This window comes from Melospiza melodia, chromosome 23 (assembly GCF_035770615.1).
Source record: "Melospiza melodia melodia isolate bMelMel2 chromosome 23, bMelMel2.pri, whole genome shotgun sequence".
NCBI classification, from domain to species: Eukaryota; Metazoa; Chordata; class Aves; order Passeriformes; family Passerellidae; genus Melospiza; species Melospiza melodia.
This window is the reverse complement of record NC_086216.1, coordinates 9,009,610-9,023,835: the sequence shown is the minus strand read 5'-3', so window position 1 is coordinate 9,023,835 and position 14,226 is coordinate 9,009,610. Positions and strand designations below refer to the sequence as shown.

At 52.5% G+C, this 14,226-nt stretch overlaps 1 protein-coding gene across 1 annotated transcript; it reads right to left on the bottom strand.

The window, feature by feature from the left end:
- Window positions 1-179: 179 nt before the first annotated feature.
- TNFRSF10B (TNF receptor superfamily member 10b) lies at window positions 180-13,827 on the bottom strand. The gene is made up of 11 exons (XM_063175129.1): window positions 13,126-13,827; window positions 7,047-7,176; window positions 6,542-6,670; window positions 6,114-6,228; window positions 4,949-5,034; window positions 4,645-4,849; window positions 4,236-4,480; window positions 4,047-4,201; window positions 2,993-3,097; window positions 1,973-2,045; window positions 180-1,887 (listed from the first exon to the last, which is right to left on the bottom strand). Exons 1-11 carry the CDS (start codon window positions 13,204-13,206, stop codon window positions 1,610-1,612), a joined length of 1,602 nt encoding a protein of 533 aa, XP_063031199.1. The 5' UTR covers window positions 13,207-13,827; the 3' UTR covers window positions 180-1,609.
- Between the last annotated feature and the right edge of the window lie 399 nt (window positions 13,828-14,226).

Sequence of the window (14,226 nt, the reverse complement as noted above, 5' to 3'; positions counted from 1 at the left end):
GAAGCTTGGTGGCCATTGGGACCCCTCACCAGAGTTCTGGGGGGAAAAACAAATCAAACCAGACGAGAAAAATCAGGATTTTTTTTTTTTTTAAAATTAATCCCTTCATAAACAAATGTACAGAACTGGAGAAGCAGACTGGCTGGGCCAGAGCTCTGTAAAAAACACACAACCATGCATAGCAAAAACAATATTTTTATAAAAGTTTCAAGTTAATATATGTAATATTTACAGTTGCTAAATAAATAAGTACAAAAGTTCTGCTTGTCTTGTTGGAGGGTGGGGGAATGGGAGCAGCAGGGAGGGTGCTCAGCACCCTCCCATCACATTGGGGATGGACTGGGGTGGCAGCTCAAGTAATCCAGTGGTTTTCCCAGCTGTTTTCCCAGCTGGGTTGTCCCTGAGCTCTGTGTGAGGTGCAGTGCTTGAGGATTTGCCCCCGGGTCGGGATGGGCAGGAGGTACCAGGGCACACTCACACTCAGTGCATTCACCCCTCCACGCTGGGGCACACACAGGGGCAGCAGAGCCACCCCACAGCCATGGGGTAACCTGAGGGATCCTCCCCTTCTCCTCAGCTCTGGGGCCTCCACAAGGATGTGGAAGTCCTGGAGCAAATCCAGAGGAGGGCTGGAGCCCCTCTGGAGCCAGGCTGGGAGAGCTGGGATTGTCCAGCCTGGAGAGGAGAAGGCTCTGGGACACCTTCAAGCCCCTTCCAGTACCTAAAAGGACTCCAGGAGAGTTGGACAGGGGCCTGGAGTGCCAGGAACGGGGATGGCTTAGAATGAAATGAGATAATAAATTATATTAAATTTAACAAAAAAATCCTTCAAAATGACACTAACACTGACAGAAAGGCTGCCCCGATAATCTGCCCCATCCTGGCAAAGACTCAAGGTCAGGCTGGATGGGGCTTGGAGCAGCCTCATGGAGAGGAAGCCATCCCTGGTCCTGGCAGGGGGCTGGGCAGGGTGACTCCTGCATTGTCCCTTTCCCCAGGCAACCCCAGTGTCCACTGTGCAAATCAATCATTCCCCCTGTCCCCTCCAAGCACAGTTCTAAACTGGCTCCTAAGAACAAGCAGAACCATGTAAACAAAAACAAAAACAAAAAAACCCCAAACCTAAAAATTTAGCTGACAAAAAGCAGCCCAAGATCCCAGCTGATCTTGCAGAACACCAAGCATGAAGAATGAAGCTTACTTAGAGATGTTCTAGAAGCAGAAGCCATTTCATGATGCCAGGAATCCTTTGAAGATCAAGGATGATCCAGTTCAGAAGCACAGGGATGCCAAAAACCTTTCTCTGCACAGATCCCAAAGAAATCTGGGTAGTACCAATGCTTCCAAGAGAGATGTCCAAGGCAGATTGAAGTTAGTTGAACTCTTGGTGTTGACTCAGTGAAATCAAGAAACCAGCTTGGATTCCACGAGGAAGAACCAACATCGTAACTCCAGCAGAGGGGAGCCTGGGGCTTGTGCTTCTCATGAGGATCAGCTCCTCCTGGCTCAGCTGAACTCATGATGGCTTCAAGAGCAGAAGAGCACAGGCCAGCTATAAACAGCTACAATTGGACTGTTCTGGGTATTTCACAGCTGCAGAGCTGCTCCTTCAGCTCGTTTCGTACTGAAAGCCCTGCTCCTGGACCAGGGTCTTACAGAGGTTCTCTGCCACCCCACCGAGCTTGAGGCGCTCCAGGGTGTCCAGCAGGGTGTTCACAGAGGCCTTGGAGCCCACCCTGTTGTGCCACCTGCACATCATGTTGTAAAAGTCATCCGGGGTCCGGCCCGTGGGGATGTCAATCTCCAGCAGGTTCAGCCTGAGGCCGAATCTCCTCCAGTAGTCCACGGGCACTTTTTCCGCAAAGGTGTCAAAGGTGTCCCTCAGCGCTGGAGGGGAAAGGGACAGCTCAGAGCACGGGCAGCAGGGACAGCAGTCCCAGCCCCAGCACATCCCCCGGGCCCCAGCACTCACCTTTAACGGGTTCAGTCCCTGGTGGAGGAACCAGAGTCCTCCAGGGCCTCTCACTCTTAGTTGGCAGCATCTCCTGCAATGACAACGTCACTCCTGGAATGACAGTGTCACTGCTGCAATGACAGTGTCACTCCTGCAATGACAGTGTCCTACAGCACCCACCAAGCCCCTGCAGCAATGTGTGATTAATGGGGATTGGAGACCCTTTCCCTCTGTCCCACGGCTGTTGGGGCAGGAGATCAGCACCCAGCCCCAGGACATCCCTGTCTGATCACCCCCAGGACATCCCTGTCTGATCACACCCAGGACATCTATCTCTGATCATCCACCCCCAGGACATCCCTGTCTGATCACCCCCCAGGACATCCCTGTCTGATCACCCCCAGCCCCAGGACATCCCTGTCTGATCACCACCAATGTCCAGGACATCCCTGTCTGATCACCCCCAGCCCCAGGACATCCCTGTCTGATCACCCCCCAGGACATCCCTGTCTGATCACCCCCAGCCCCAGGACATCCCTGTCTGATCACCACCAATGTCCAGGACATCCCTGTCTGATCACCCCCAGGACATCCCTGTCTGATCACCCCCAGGACATCCCTGTCTGATCACACCCAGGACATCCCTGTCTGATCACCCCCAGCCCCAGGACATCCCTGTCTGATCACCCCCAGCCCCAGGACATCCCTGTCTGATCACCACCAATGTCCAGGACATCCCTGTCTGATCACCCCCAGGACATCCCTGTCTGATCACCCCCAGGACATCCCTGTCTGATCACACCCACCCCAGGACATCGACGTTTCCCCTCTGCAATGGCCCCCAAGATGGGGACACCAGAGCTGTGTTTGCTCAGCGTTAAACCTTCCGAGGACTCTCTCGACTCCCACAAGCAGATTTTGCCATGCTGACCCCACAAAGAGACCCTTCACCATCTCCCTGAGCAGCCCAGCCCTGGAAGCCCCCCAGGATGATCAGATCCTGGCCTGGCACACCTGGCAGGGGTGCCACTCACGTACCTGTCTCTCTGCTGCCCTCTGCTCCCTCTCTGTCCACTCGTTGGGGATGTTGTCCTCTCTCCCGCTGTTCTCTCTCTTGCTCTTGCACCACGGCAGCTTCTGAAACTGGAGTTCAGTGGCAAGGGAGAAACACAAACTGTGGTGGTTTGGGAAGGCAGGAGCCTGCCATGGATCCTAGGGCATGGATCCTGAGCTTGGAGGAGCTCTGGGCCAGCACAGCCCAGCCCTACCCTGGGATCAACACTGTGGACCAGGACAGTGTTAATGGCACTGAGGAGGGGGCTGGAAGCGCCCAGAGCACCACCAGGGACCTCCTCTGCTTGGCCCAGCTCTACCAGAACCCTGCAGGGATGAAACTCATCCTCTGCTCCTCCAGCCTTCCAGAAACTGCTGGGTGAGACTCATCCCCCTGCTCCTCCAGCCTTCCAGAAACTTCTGGATGAGACTCATCCCTCTGCTCCTCCAGCCTTAACAGAAACTGCTGGCTAAGACTCATCATCCCCCTGCTCCTCCAGCCCTTCCAGAAACTTCTGGATGAAACTCATCTCCCTGCTCCACCAGCCTTGCCAGGAGCTGCTGAATGAGCCTCATTCCCCTGCTCCTCCAGCCTTCCCAGCTGGATGAAACTCATCTCCCTGCTCCTCCAGCCTTCCCAGCTGGATGAAACTCATCTCCCTGCTCCTCTGGCCTTCCCAGCTGCATAACTCTCATTCCCCTGCCTCTCCAGCCTTCCCAGGAAGTGCTGGATGAAACTCATCCCCAGCTCCTCCAGCCTTCCAGAAACTTCTGGATGAAACTCATCCCCAGCTCCTCCAGCCTTCCAGAAACTTTTGGATGAAACTCATCCCCCTGCTCCTCCAGCCCTCCCAGGAACTTCTGGATGAAACTCATCTCCCTGCTCCTCCAGCCTTCCAGAAACTTCTGGATGAAACTCATCTCCCTGCCCCTCTGGCCTTCCCAGGAGCTGCTGGCCAAGTGGGGAGCAAGAGGGAATGGGGGACGTTACCCCAGCCCACAACCAGAGCCATTCCCCTCTGCCATTGCAGGAACTCACCACAATTTCAAAGGGCCTCCTGCACGAGGGGCTCCGATCCCCTGGAAAATGGAAAGAGAGCTGTGATCCCTCTTTGCCTAGGCAGGACCCTCTTCCTACCCTCCCACACCAGGTGGGTGCCCCTGGGGTCTCTGTTCCCACCCTGCCCACACCAGGTGGGTGTTCCTGGGATCTCTCTTCCCACATCAGGTGGGTGCTCCCAGGGTTTCTCTTCCCACACCAAGATCTCTCTTCCCACACCAGGTGGGTGTTCCTGGGGTGTTCCTGGGGTGTCTGTTCCCGCTCTTCCCACACCAGGTGGGTGTTCCTGGGGTCTCTCTTCCCACACCAGGTGGGTGTTCCTGGGGTCTCTCCTCCTACACCACGTGGATGTTCCCAAGGTCTCCCCACCCAGCCCACCCCAGGTGGGTGTTACCAGGATCTCTCTGTCCACCCTGCCCACACCAGGTGGGTGTTCCCAAGATCTCTCTTCCCACACCAGGTGGGTGTTCCTGGGGTGTTCCTGGGGTCTGTGTTCCCGCTCTTCCCACACCAGGTGGGTGTTCCCAAGATCTCTCTTCCCACACCAGGTGGGTGTTCCTGGGGTCTCTCTTCCCACACCAGGTGGGTGTTCCTGGGGTCTCTCTGTCCACCCAGCCCACACCAGGGCAGAGCCCCTGGCCAAGGTGGGTGCTCCAGGGGTCCCCTGCACTCACCTGGGGAGCTGCAGTGGTGTTTGCAGCAGCAGCAGACAGCAATCCCAATCATCACGATCCCAATCCCAGTCCCAATCACAATCCCTGCAATGATGCCACCCGTGAGGTCTGAAGCAGACAAAGCAGGGTGTGAGCAGCTGCTCCTGCTTTACCCTCAGCAGCAGCTCCCACCCCATCCCTCAGGCCTCCCCCAGCAGCCCCACTCACAGGAGGGGAAGGTGGCCGTGTCAGGACCACACTGCAGGTCACTCGTGGGTGTGCAGGGCTTCAGCACCACTTGACCGTCGGGACACCTGGGAGAGGGGACACAGGGAGGGCTCAGCAGCTGTGGCTCAGCAGCACAAACCCCACAGGAGCCACCTGTAGGAGTGCTGGGATGGATGGAGACGAGAGATCTCTGCAGCCAGGGCGTGGAATTTGGGGTTTATTGCAAAGGGGCCCTGCTGGGAGCTGCCAGGCACAGCTCAGAGCAGGCCCCAAACAGGGAGAGAGGGGTAAAGAGAGAGAAGGCAAGAGCGTGGTAGAGATGAGAGAGTGAGGAAGAGTAAAGAGGGTAAAGAGAGAGTAAAAGAGGATGAGGTTCTTGTTACAATACAATAAATCTTCTTCTGGTCGTGGAATTTGGGGTTTATTGCAAAGGGCCTGGGTGCAGGGCCTTGCTGGGACTGCCAGCCGCAGCTCAGAGCAGGCCCCAAAGAGGGAGAGAGAGGTAGAGAGAAGGCAAGAGCATGGTAAAGAGAGAAAGAGAGAGTAAAAGAGAGGATCAGAGAGCAAGGTTCCTGTTAAAATACAATAAATCTTCTAGGATTGCAATATGGAGTTTATTGCAAAGGGCCTGAGTGCAGGGCCCTGCTGGGAGCTGCCAGGCACAGCTCAGAGCAGGCCTGAGAAAAGAGATGGGGAGAGAGGATGAGAGGGTGAGAGAGTAAAAGGGGTAAAAGGGCAAAGTTCCCATTCGAATACCATAAATCTTCTTCTGTGTTGAATATTCCAATTCTCACTAACCAATCCAGTACAAGATACAAATCCTACAGCATTTCCATACAGCCTATAAGAATCATTACATTCCCCTACTGTGTTACATTTTAAACCCTAAAAACTCCTCTTTGGGCCCTTCTGCCAAGCTGGCAGGGTCTGCTCTGAGCCTTGGGCCTGTCTGCAAGCAGAGGGGATTGTTTGATCCAAAGGGGATCACCTTCAGCTGGCCATGCCATTGTTTTCCAGTTGTTCAGTAACTGAGGGATCTCAAAGCTTGCTTTCATTTCCATCTCACTTATAGTTTCTATATTCTCACAATCTTTTGCCAAACAATCATATTGATAAGGCTTTTCTGTTTCATCTGCCCCAACAACCACCACAGCCCCTGACCCACCTGGGCTGGCACTTCTGGCACATCTCACAGGGGTGCTCCGGGGGGCAGAAGGTGCCGTTCCTGCAGGCACACACCGTGTTCCTCTGGGGCTGGCAGGGGCTCAGCTCCACCTGATCTGCGGGACAGAAGGGACACAGCTCCACCTTGGCTCCACCCTCAGGCACGACCAGGTCCCTCCCTGCTGTTAGTGCCAGCTTTTCCTGCCCCACAAGGGAAAAGCAGTGCCTGCATCAAACTCCACCAGCAGCTGCCAGTGCTGCTGGCAGCCTCATCCTCCTGCTCTCCGTGGAGCCTCAGCCCAAGCTTTGCATGAGGGATGTGGCCTTTAACACATGTGGCAGCCCCAGCCACCCTCTGGGGACACTGCAGGTGACACTGAGCCCTGAGAGAGCTCAGCTGGACCCCGCCCTGCTCCCCCCAGCTCGTACCTTCCCTGCACTTGGAGCACTCCTGGCACGACGGGAAGGTGTTGGGATATTCCATGTATTCCCCGAGTCCACAGGGCTCACACGTGCTGGAGCCTCCCTGCTCCTCACACTCCTTGATAAGGTGGGTGCCTGAAGGGAAAGGGAAGTGGGCACAGCAGGAATTTCCCCATGGAAAGGGGGCTCAGGCACTGCCCAGGGAGGGTTGGAGTGCCCATCCCTGAGGGGTCCCAGGAAGGGCTGGAGGTGGCACTCAGTGACAAGGTGGGGATCGGGCATAGGTTGGATTTGGTGGCCTTGGAGGGCTTTTCTGACCTGAAGGATTCTGTGATTCCCCCACCAGCAAAGCTCAGAGGCAAATGAGCCAAGGAAAGGAAAACATTCCCCAAATGAGTGCTTAGATCCGTGACAGTGGAGCAGGGCAGAGCTGGAGCTCTGCTGCCCCTCAGGACAGGAACAGGAGCACAGAGAGGCTGCAGAGGTGGGGTCAGTGCTGAGACCATCTCACCTGCAGGGCACTTCTTGCAATAGACACCATCGCTTTTCCTGTAGTAATCATCTTCCCAGCGTAGATCCAAGGAATCCAAGCTGTCTCTCTTCCTCAGGGCAACAGCACTGGCTTCCCAAGGGGCTGCCTGCTAAAAAAATACAGAAAACCTCGGGTTAAAAACCACCCCAATCCATTGGGCAAGGGGAGAAGGGGCAGGATGGGAGCTGCTGTGCCCTGTGAAGCAGGAGAGGAGCTTTGGGATGGCTCAGAGCCACCTCAGCCAAAGGCACCCTCCACAAAACAGGGCCAGGTTTTCCTTGGCAAAGCCAAGAAGAGATGTGGAGGTTTGCAGGGGAATTCTGCCTGCCAGGTTATCAGCAGGGCAAAGAGTCGCTAACGACCCCTTTGCTTCCTAATTTCTGAGAACGACCCCTTTGCTTCCTAATTTCTGAGAACGACCCTTTTCCTTCCCAATTTCTGAGAACGACCCTTTTGCTTCCCCAGTTGCTGAGAACGACCCTCTTCCTCCCTCAGTTTCTGAGAAGGACCCTTTTGCTTCCCAATTTCTGAGGATTCTTTTCCTTCCCAGTTTCTGAGAGGGACCCTTTTCCTCCCCCAGCTTCTGAGAAGGACCCTTTTCTTCCCCCAGTTTCTGAGAATCCTTTTCCTTCTCAATTTCTGAAGACCCTTTTCCTTCCCAATTTCTGAGAAGGACCTCTTTCCTTCCCAATTTCTGAAGACCCTTTTCCTTCCCAATTTCTGAGAACGACCCTTTTCCTCCCCAGTTTCTGAAGACCCTTTTCCTTCCCAATTTCTGAGGATCCTTTTCTTTCCCAATTACTGAGAACAACCTCTTTCCTTCTCAATTTCTGAAGACCCTTTTCCTTCTCCAGTTTCTGAGAACCCTTTTCCTTCCCATTTCCTGAGAACCCTTTCCCCCCCCCCCAGTTTCTGAGAATGACCCTTTTCCTTCCCAGTTTCTGAGGATCCTTTTCCTTCCTAGTTTCTGAAAACAACCTCTTTCCTTCCCAATTTCTGAAGGCCTTTTTTCTCCCCCAGTTTCTGAGGGACCCTTTTCCTCCCCCAGTTTCCGAGGGCACCAACAGCCCCAGTGGAAGGGGATATTTGGGAACAGGAAGGGTTTGTGGCAGGAAACAGCCCCGTGTCAAGGCTGGAAGGCGGCTCCGGTGCCCAGCACAAACCCCTGGGCTGTCACTCTGTTTTCCCTGTTATTCTGCTGAGGATCAGGAAGAAAAGTCACATTTCCCTCAGCTCTCCACACCCTTTTTGTGCTGCCTCAGATCCTTCCACCCTGATGGGGACAATGCTCTGCAGGAATGGCCATTTGTCCCCTTAGGCTTTGGGGGCTTTTGGGGCACATCAATGTCCCCAATGGCGACAACCCCATCGGCCTCTGAGCCAGCACAGAGCTGCTCCATGGATATCTGTGGATATAAAGCTGGATATCCATGGATATAAACCTGCCCCAAGCCCACCAGTGTGAAAAATGCGTATTTTATGATTGGCTTTTCGCAAATATTAGAAAGAATTTTATATGTGTTGTGTTAGGAAGTAATGTTGTATTAATTCCCTTAAGTAGTGTGTTAAATATAGTTTTAGGTGATAAAAATTGTTAAAATAGAAACGATGCTATGTAGGATACTTTTTTTGAGGAAAGGACTTGCAGTGAGATAGCAGCCACAGGACACCTGAATCTTTCAGAGAAAAAGAATTTATTGCTCCATTATCAGAAGAAACAAATTTCTTCCCACCTTGAAGGCTCTGTTAGGATTCAGAGGAAGAAGTTGACACTGCCCAGACAGAATCCTGTGTTTGAATGGAATTTATGCATCATGGATGAGGTGTATGAATATGCAACAGGCTGTTGCTTTTAAGGGTTAATCCTCTGTTAACGTGGGTCCTTTTTCGGGCTTGTGCTGCCCAGTAAAAGGTACCCGGACATCCGTAACTCTTTGTGTTTGTTGTCTCATATTGCCCTAATTCAAATTGTCCAAATTATTATTACTCAGATTGCATTACTATTTTTATAACCATTTTATTACTATTAAACTTTTAAAATTTTAAAAACAAGCGATTGGCGTTTTTCACACCAGGGCGGCAGGACAGACATATCGCAGCCTCACCGGGCTGGACGAGACACTTCTCCCCTCCCCTCCCCAACACTGGAGGGTGAATTTAAAGCAAATATTTCTACAGGAGAGTGAATTTAAAGCAAATATTTCTGCCATGAGTCAGAAGCTGCCTAGAACACCGAAACAATGGAGTGTTCCTGCCTCCTCCTCCTCCTGAGCTTCCCGCCACAGGAAAGGCAGAACTGGAAAGGTCACGGGGCTGCTTGATGGTGACACCACAAACCACCTTACCACCTTCCACCAGCCAGGCCCATGCCTTGGGAAGGCTGGACAGAAAAATAAAGCGGGGATTTATAAAAAGAATATCCTCAGTGGATGCACCTTGGGCAACACAAGAGCCCAGCCAGGGCTGCACACAAGATGAAGCAAAATGGTCACAAAATGGACGACCAGTCACGAGGTCTCTCACTTTTATAAGTTTTGGTCCATTAGCATTGTGGAGTTAACTGTCCAATCTTTACATCACAAAGTCCTATCATTTCCGTTTTTCTCTCAGTTCACCATTGTTTATGCTTTTGGGCCTGAAACTTGTATGGATTGTCCTTGGCTAGACAAGGAGTTGTTTTGTCTAGCTGCTCTGTGGAGAGAGCTCGCCACACTTAATATGAAGCTCAGAGCTGCACACCTAGGCAGCACAGAGTCTGAAAAATATGAAAGGTAAAACTTAAGGACAAACACCCAACACGACCAGGCCACAGAGCCCTGGCCAGACCAGGAACAGGCCCAGCTCCTGACCCTGACTCAAAAGGAATCAAGTCCATGTCCCTCCAACACCTTCTGGCTCTACTGTATCTGCCTCTGCTCCTCTTTTCTCCAGCTAGGAATGTTTGCAAGTTTGTAAAGTTTTTTATCCACTTGAGGAGTTCCAGCCTCAACCATTCTGGTTTTGGAAATCCTGGGAGTGAAAGGACAATTTATCCCTTCCATGGGGGAAAAAAAATCCATATTTCTTCCCCACCTGAACTCTGCCACACTGTGAGGGTGATCACAGCCACACCACAGCGTTTTCTGCAGTTTGGGAGGGCCCCTCAGCCACAGGATTTCATTTCTTTACTGTGAAAAATGTGTGTTTTATGATCGGCTTTTCGCAAATATTACAATGGATATTATATGTGCTGTGTTAGAAAGTAATGCTGTATTAATTCTCTTAAGTGGTGTGTTAAATATAGTTTTAGGTTATAAAAAATGTTAAAATAGAAACTATGCTATGGGGTAGTTTTTTAAAAGAAAAAATAATTCTTTTTAAAGAAAAGAAAGTATTTTTTAAAGAAAGGACTTGCAGCAAAATAGCAGCCACAGGACACCTGAATCTTTCAGAGAAAAAGAATTTATTGCCCTCTTATCAGAAGAAACAAAATTCTTCCCGCCTCGAAGACGCCAAAGACACCGTTAGGATTAAGAGGGAGAAGTTGATAATGACCAGACAGAATCCTGTGTTTGAATGGAATTTATGCATCGTATGAAGTGTATGAATATTTAACAGGCTATTGTTTTTAAGGGTTAATCTTTTGTTAAGGGGTGTCCTTTTTCAGGCTTGTGCTGCCCAGAAAAACGTACCTCTGTAACTCTTTGGTTTTATTGTCTCATATTATCCTAATTAAAATTGTCCAAATTATTGTTACTCTAATTGTATCACTAATTTTATAACCATTTTATTACTATTAAACTTTTAAAATTTTAAAAACAACTGATCAGCATTTTTCAGCATTTTCACATTTACAGAGAACACAACACGTGCACGATAAGGTTATCAGCTCACAGCACCCTGCTGCCATCCCTGACCAAACTATCAGTCCAAATTATTATTACTCTAATTGTATTACTAATTTTATAACCATTTTATTACTATTAAACTTTTAAAAATTTAAAAACAAGTCATTGGCATTTTTCACATTTACAGAGAACACAACCCGTGCATGATAAGGTTATCAGCCTGCAGCACCTCGCTGCCATCCCTGACCAAACTATCAGTTGGAGGAGTTTTCACCCACAGTAAACAACTCAAAAAAGCCTGGAGACAGAAGAATTAGAGGCACAGGAATCCTTTATCAGCTTTTCCTCTTAGGGGGAATCTCCAGACTTGATAAGTCTGGAGAAAAAGCTCGGGAAACCATCAAACTTTGAACTTCCCCTGCTTCCATCCCCGATTTGTTTTTCTCCTGAGGTGATCCCAAAAGGAGCTGGACCCTGCCGCCCTGGCTGAACCCTGGAGATGAAAGAGGATGAAAAGGATGAAATACATCCGCAGCCTCTGAGGGCAGCAAGAGAACCGGGATAAAAGCAGGCACCTGAGTCACCTGCTCCAAGGACACAGGGTGGGATTTTCCCCTGGAATTCCCGCAAAGCAAGCAGAATTTGAGCTCCAGCGAGCTCAGAGATCCATCAAATGGATGGCCGGTGTCCAGCCATGAGGCAAGAGACAGGACATGATGCAATATCACACCACTAATATGCCATGTGAATCCCCACCGAGCAGCTCACCATCCCTCTCATCCAAAAAATGGGATTAAAAAAATTTTAAAAACCCTGAGGCTCTTACCAGCGTGCCCTTAGGGAATGGGTTTAAGCCTTGACTTTACCAGGCCAGTCTAAATAAATTCTGTAGGGAATGAATTAGATGAGAGGCTCTCTCTGCAAACCAGTTTTGGGCAGCGCTGATGTAATTCCAGCCGGGGAGCAGCGCCCATGGGCTCCTGCACCGCCGTGGGTTACAGGCCAGCCCTGGGATACAAGTCAGGGCAGGATCCCTAACTCACGGCAGGATCCTCCTGACTTCAAGCGACAACAGAGTTCAGGTATTCCCCAACTCTACAACATCTAATCCACGGGGAAACATGATACGCCCAGGTGGAATTTTGTGTCCTAAATCCCCGCGCTGAGGGTTTGGGCATCGTCTGGGCGAGTTGCATTCCCGCTCCGAGAGCATTCCTCGTGTTAAAACATCCCAAAGGGTGTCACCAGATGCCAGCACGGAATGGCAAACACTGCTCGGGAGCGCAGGGAGTGGAAATCCCCTTCCCCGGCCTCGGCAATGCGCGTCGGGTCCAGTTTGCCGCCTTTTATCACGGTCGCAATCCCCCCGGGGCCATGTGCTCGGAACCGGGAGGCTGAGATCGCTTTTCCCATCGAAAAAATTCCCCTTCCAGGTTCTGGCATCCGCCCTCCCCCGGCATCCTACCGGTACCCCGAACCTCACTGTGCCGTGCCCAGGTGAACCCCCTTGGTCCGCCGGCCCATCCGAACACCAGTGGTCCTCCCCTTCCCATCCGAACCCTCCTCATCCTCCCCTGCCCATCCAAAACATCCTCATCCTCCCCTGCCCATCCGAACCCTCCTCGTCCTCCCCTGCCCATCCGAACCCCCCTGGTCCTCCCCGGCCCATCCGAACCCCCTTGGTCCGCCGGCCCATCCGAACCCCCTGTTCTTCCCCTACCCGTTCGAACCCTCCTCGTCCTCCCCTGCCCATCCGACCCCCCTGGCCCCATGGCCTCCACCCCCCCATCCCCCGGGCCAGCTGAGCCCCACCGCCCCCATTTTCCCCGTCCCCTCCAGGCCAGGTGAGCGGCCCAGCCCCTCCCCCACGCCCCCCGGAGCAGGTGAGCCCCTCCGTGCCTCAGTTTCCCCCGACTCACACCAGCCCTTCCCCCGCAATCGCAGCAAAGGCGCGGCCCCTCCGCCGCTCTCCGCAGGTAACGCCACCTCCCTCCCCTCCATCCAGGGGCTCCCCCCGTACACACAGCCCCCTCCGCCGGGCTGAGCCCCACCAGGGCAGCCCCCCGAACACCCCCCATGCCCCCGTCCCACCCGGACCCCGTCCCGCTCCGAGCCCCTCGACAGCGCGGCAAGTCCGGGCATGTCGCGACAGCACCGCGCAGCCCCGACAGGGCTGCGGACCCCCCCGGCCGCGCTCCCGGAGGGTCCCCACGAGCCCCGTCCCCACTGACCGTGGGCAGCAGCAGCAGCAGCAGCGCGGCCAGGCAGAGGCAGAGCCAGAGGCAGAGCCGGCCCCGTCGGTGCCAGCGCATGGCGAGCGGAGCGCGCCGGATCGCAGGGCGGGCGCGGAGCGGGCACAGCCCGGGCAAGGTCCGGACTCGGCTCTGGGGACGACCGTCTCTTCCCAGGACGCCGAACCGAATGAATCAATCCTGCCCAGCGGGAGCTTTTATAGCTGGGCGTGACTTGACTGAGGTGCAAGAAGGGGCTGACCTGGGGCTGAGAATTCGGCGTGTTCCTTCATTCTCTCCAAAACCGCTTGAACTCCCGTGCGCGGTTTGCTTTGCCCGAGAAGCCGAATTGGCTTTCGCTGTTCTTCCTTTCAGTTTTAGCCACTCGTTATTTTCGCTCGCCGCTCAAGCGACCGCAGAAGTTTCGAAACACCCGAGTCACACAGGGAATGATTTCTCCGCGTGTTTGCTGCTCCTCTTGCATTTTTTCCCGATCACTCAGCGGCCTGGAGCGAGCAGAGCCGCGGGGTTTTGTGCTCTGAGAAAAGGGTGCTAAGTGGATAATCCCGTGGGATTCCGGTGAGGTTCAAGGCGCAGAGGAGGCACGGCAGCCTTGCAAAAAAGTCACCAGAGCTGGGAAGTTCTCGTAGTTGGTATTGAAGTTCCCGTAGTTGGTATTTTTCCATTGTGTGACGGATTTTGTGATTTTTTTGTTGTTGTTGTTCTTTTGTTCTTTTTTTTTTTTTTTTTTTTTTTTTTTTTTTTTTTTTGGTTTTGGGACAAAACTCCAAGAGAAAGGGAAAAGAACCATAAAAGTTAAATCTTTGGACTTTCTGCTGTTGCACAAACGGCTCTGGTGCTGCACGCAATCAGGGGAGCGTGTGTGTGAGAAAACATAATTCCAAGAAAAGCGATTTCACTGAGATTCCAAGAAAAGTCTGCTTTTACTGAGATGGCGGGAGTGTTGGAATGGAGCATTAGAGGAGCTTCAGGAAGGACAGGAACCAGAGACTTCAGAACCCCTTCCAGTACCCAAAGGGTCTCCAAGAGAGCTTTTCCAACCCGAATCGTTCCATAATCAGGATTCTGGGGCAGAGAACT

What these genes read in the sequence shown, in the direction of transcription:
- TNFRSF10B (XM_063175129.1), bottom strand. Translation starts at nt 13,206, where the DNA reads ATGCGCTGGCACCGACGGGGCCGGCTCTGCCTCTGGCTCTGCCTCTGC. An exon ending in GGAGGCCCTTTGAAATTGTG is followed by an intron (nt 3,098 to 4,046) that starts GTGAGTTCCTGC and finishes ACTGAACTCCAG; the next exon opens with TTTCAGAAGCTGCCGTGGTG. An exon ending in AGGGACTGAACCCGTTAAAG is followed by an intron (nt 1,888 to 1,972) that starts GTGAGTGCTGGG and finishes TTTCCCCTCCAG; the next exon opens with CGCTGAGGGACACCTTTGAC.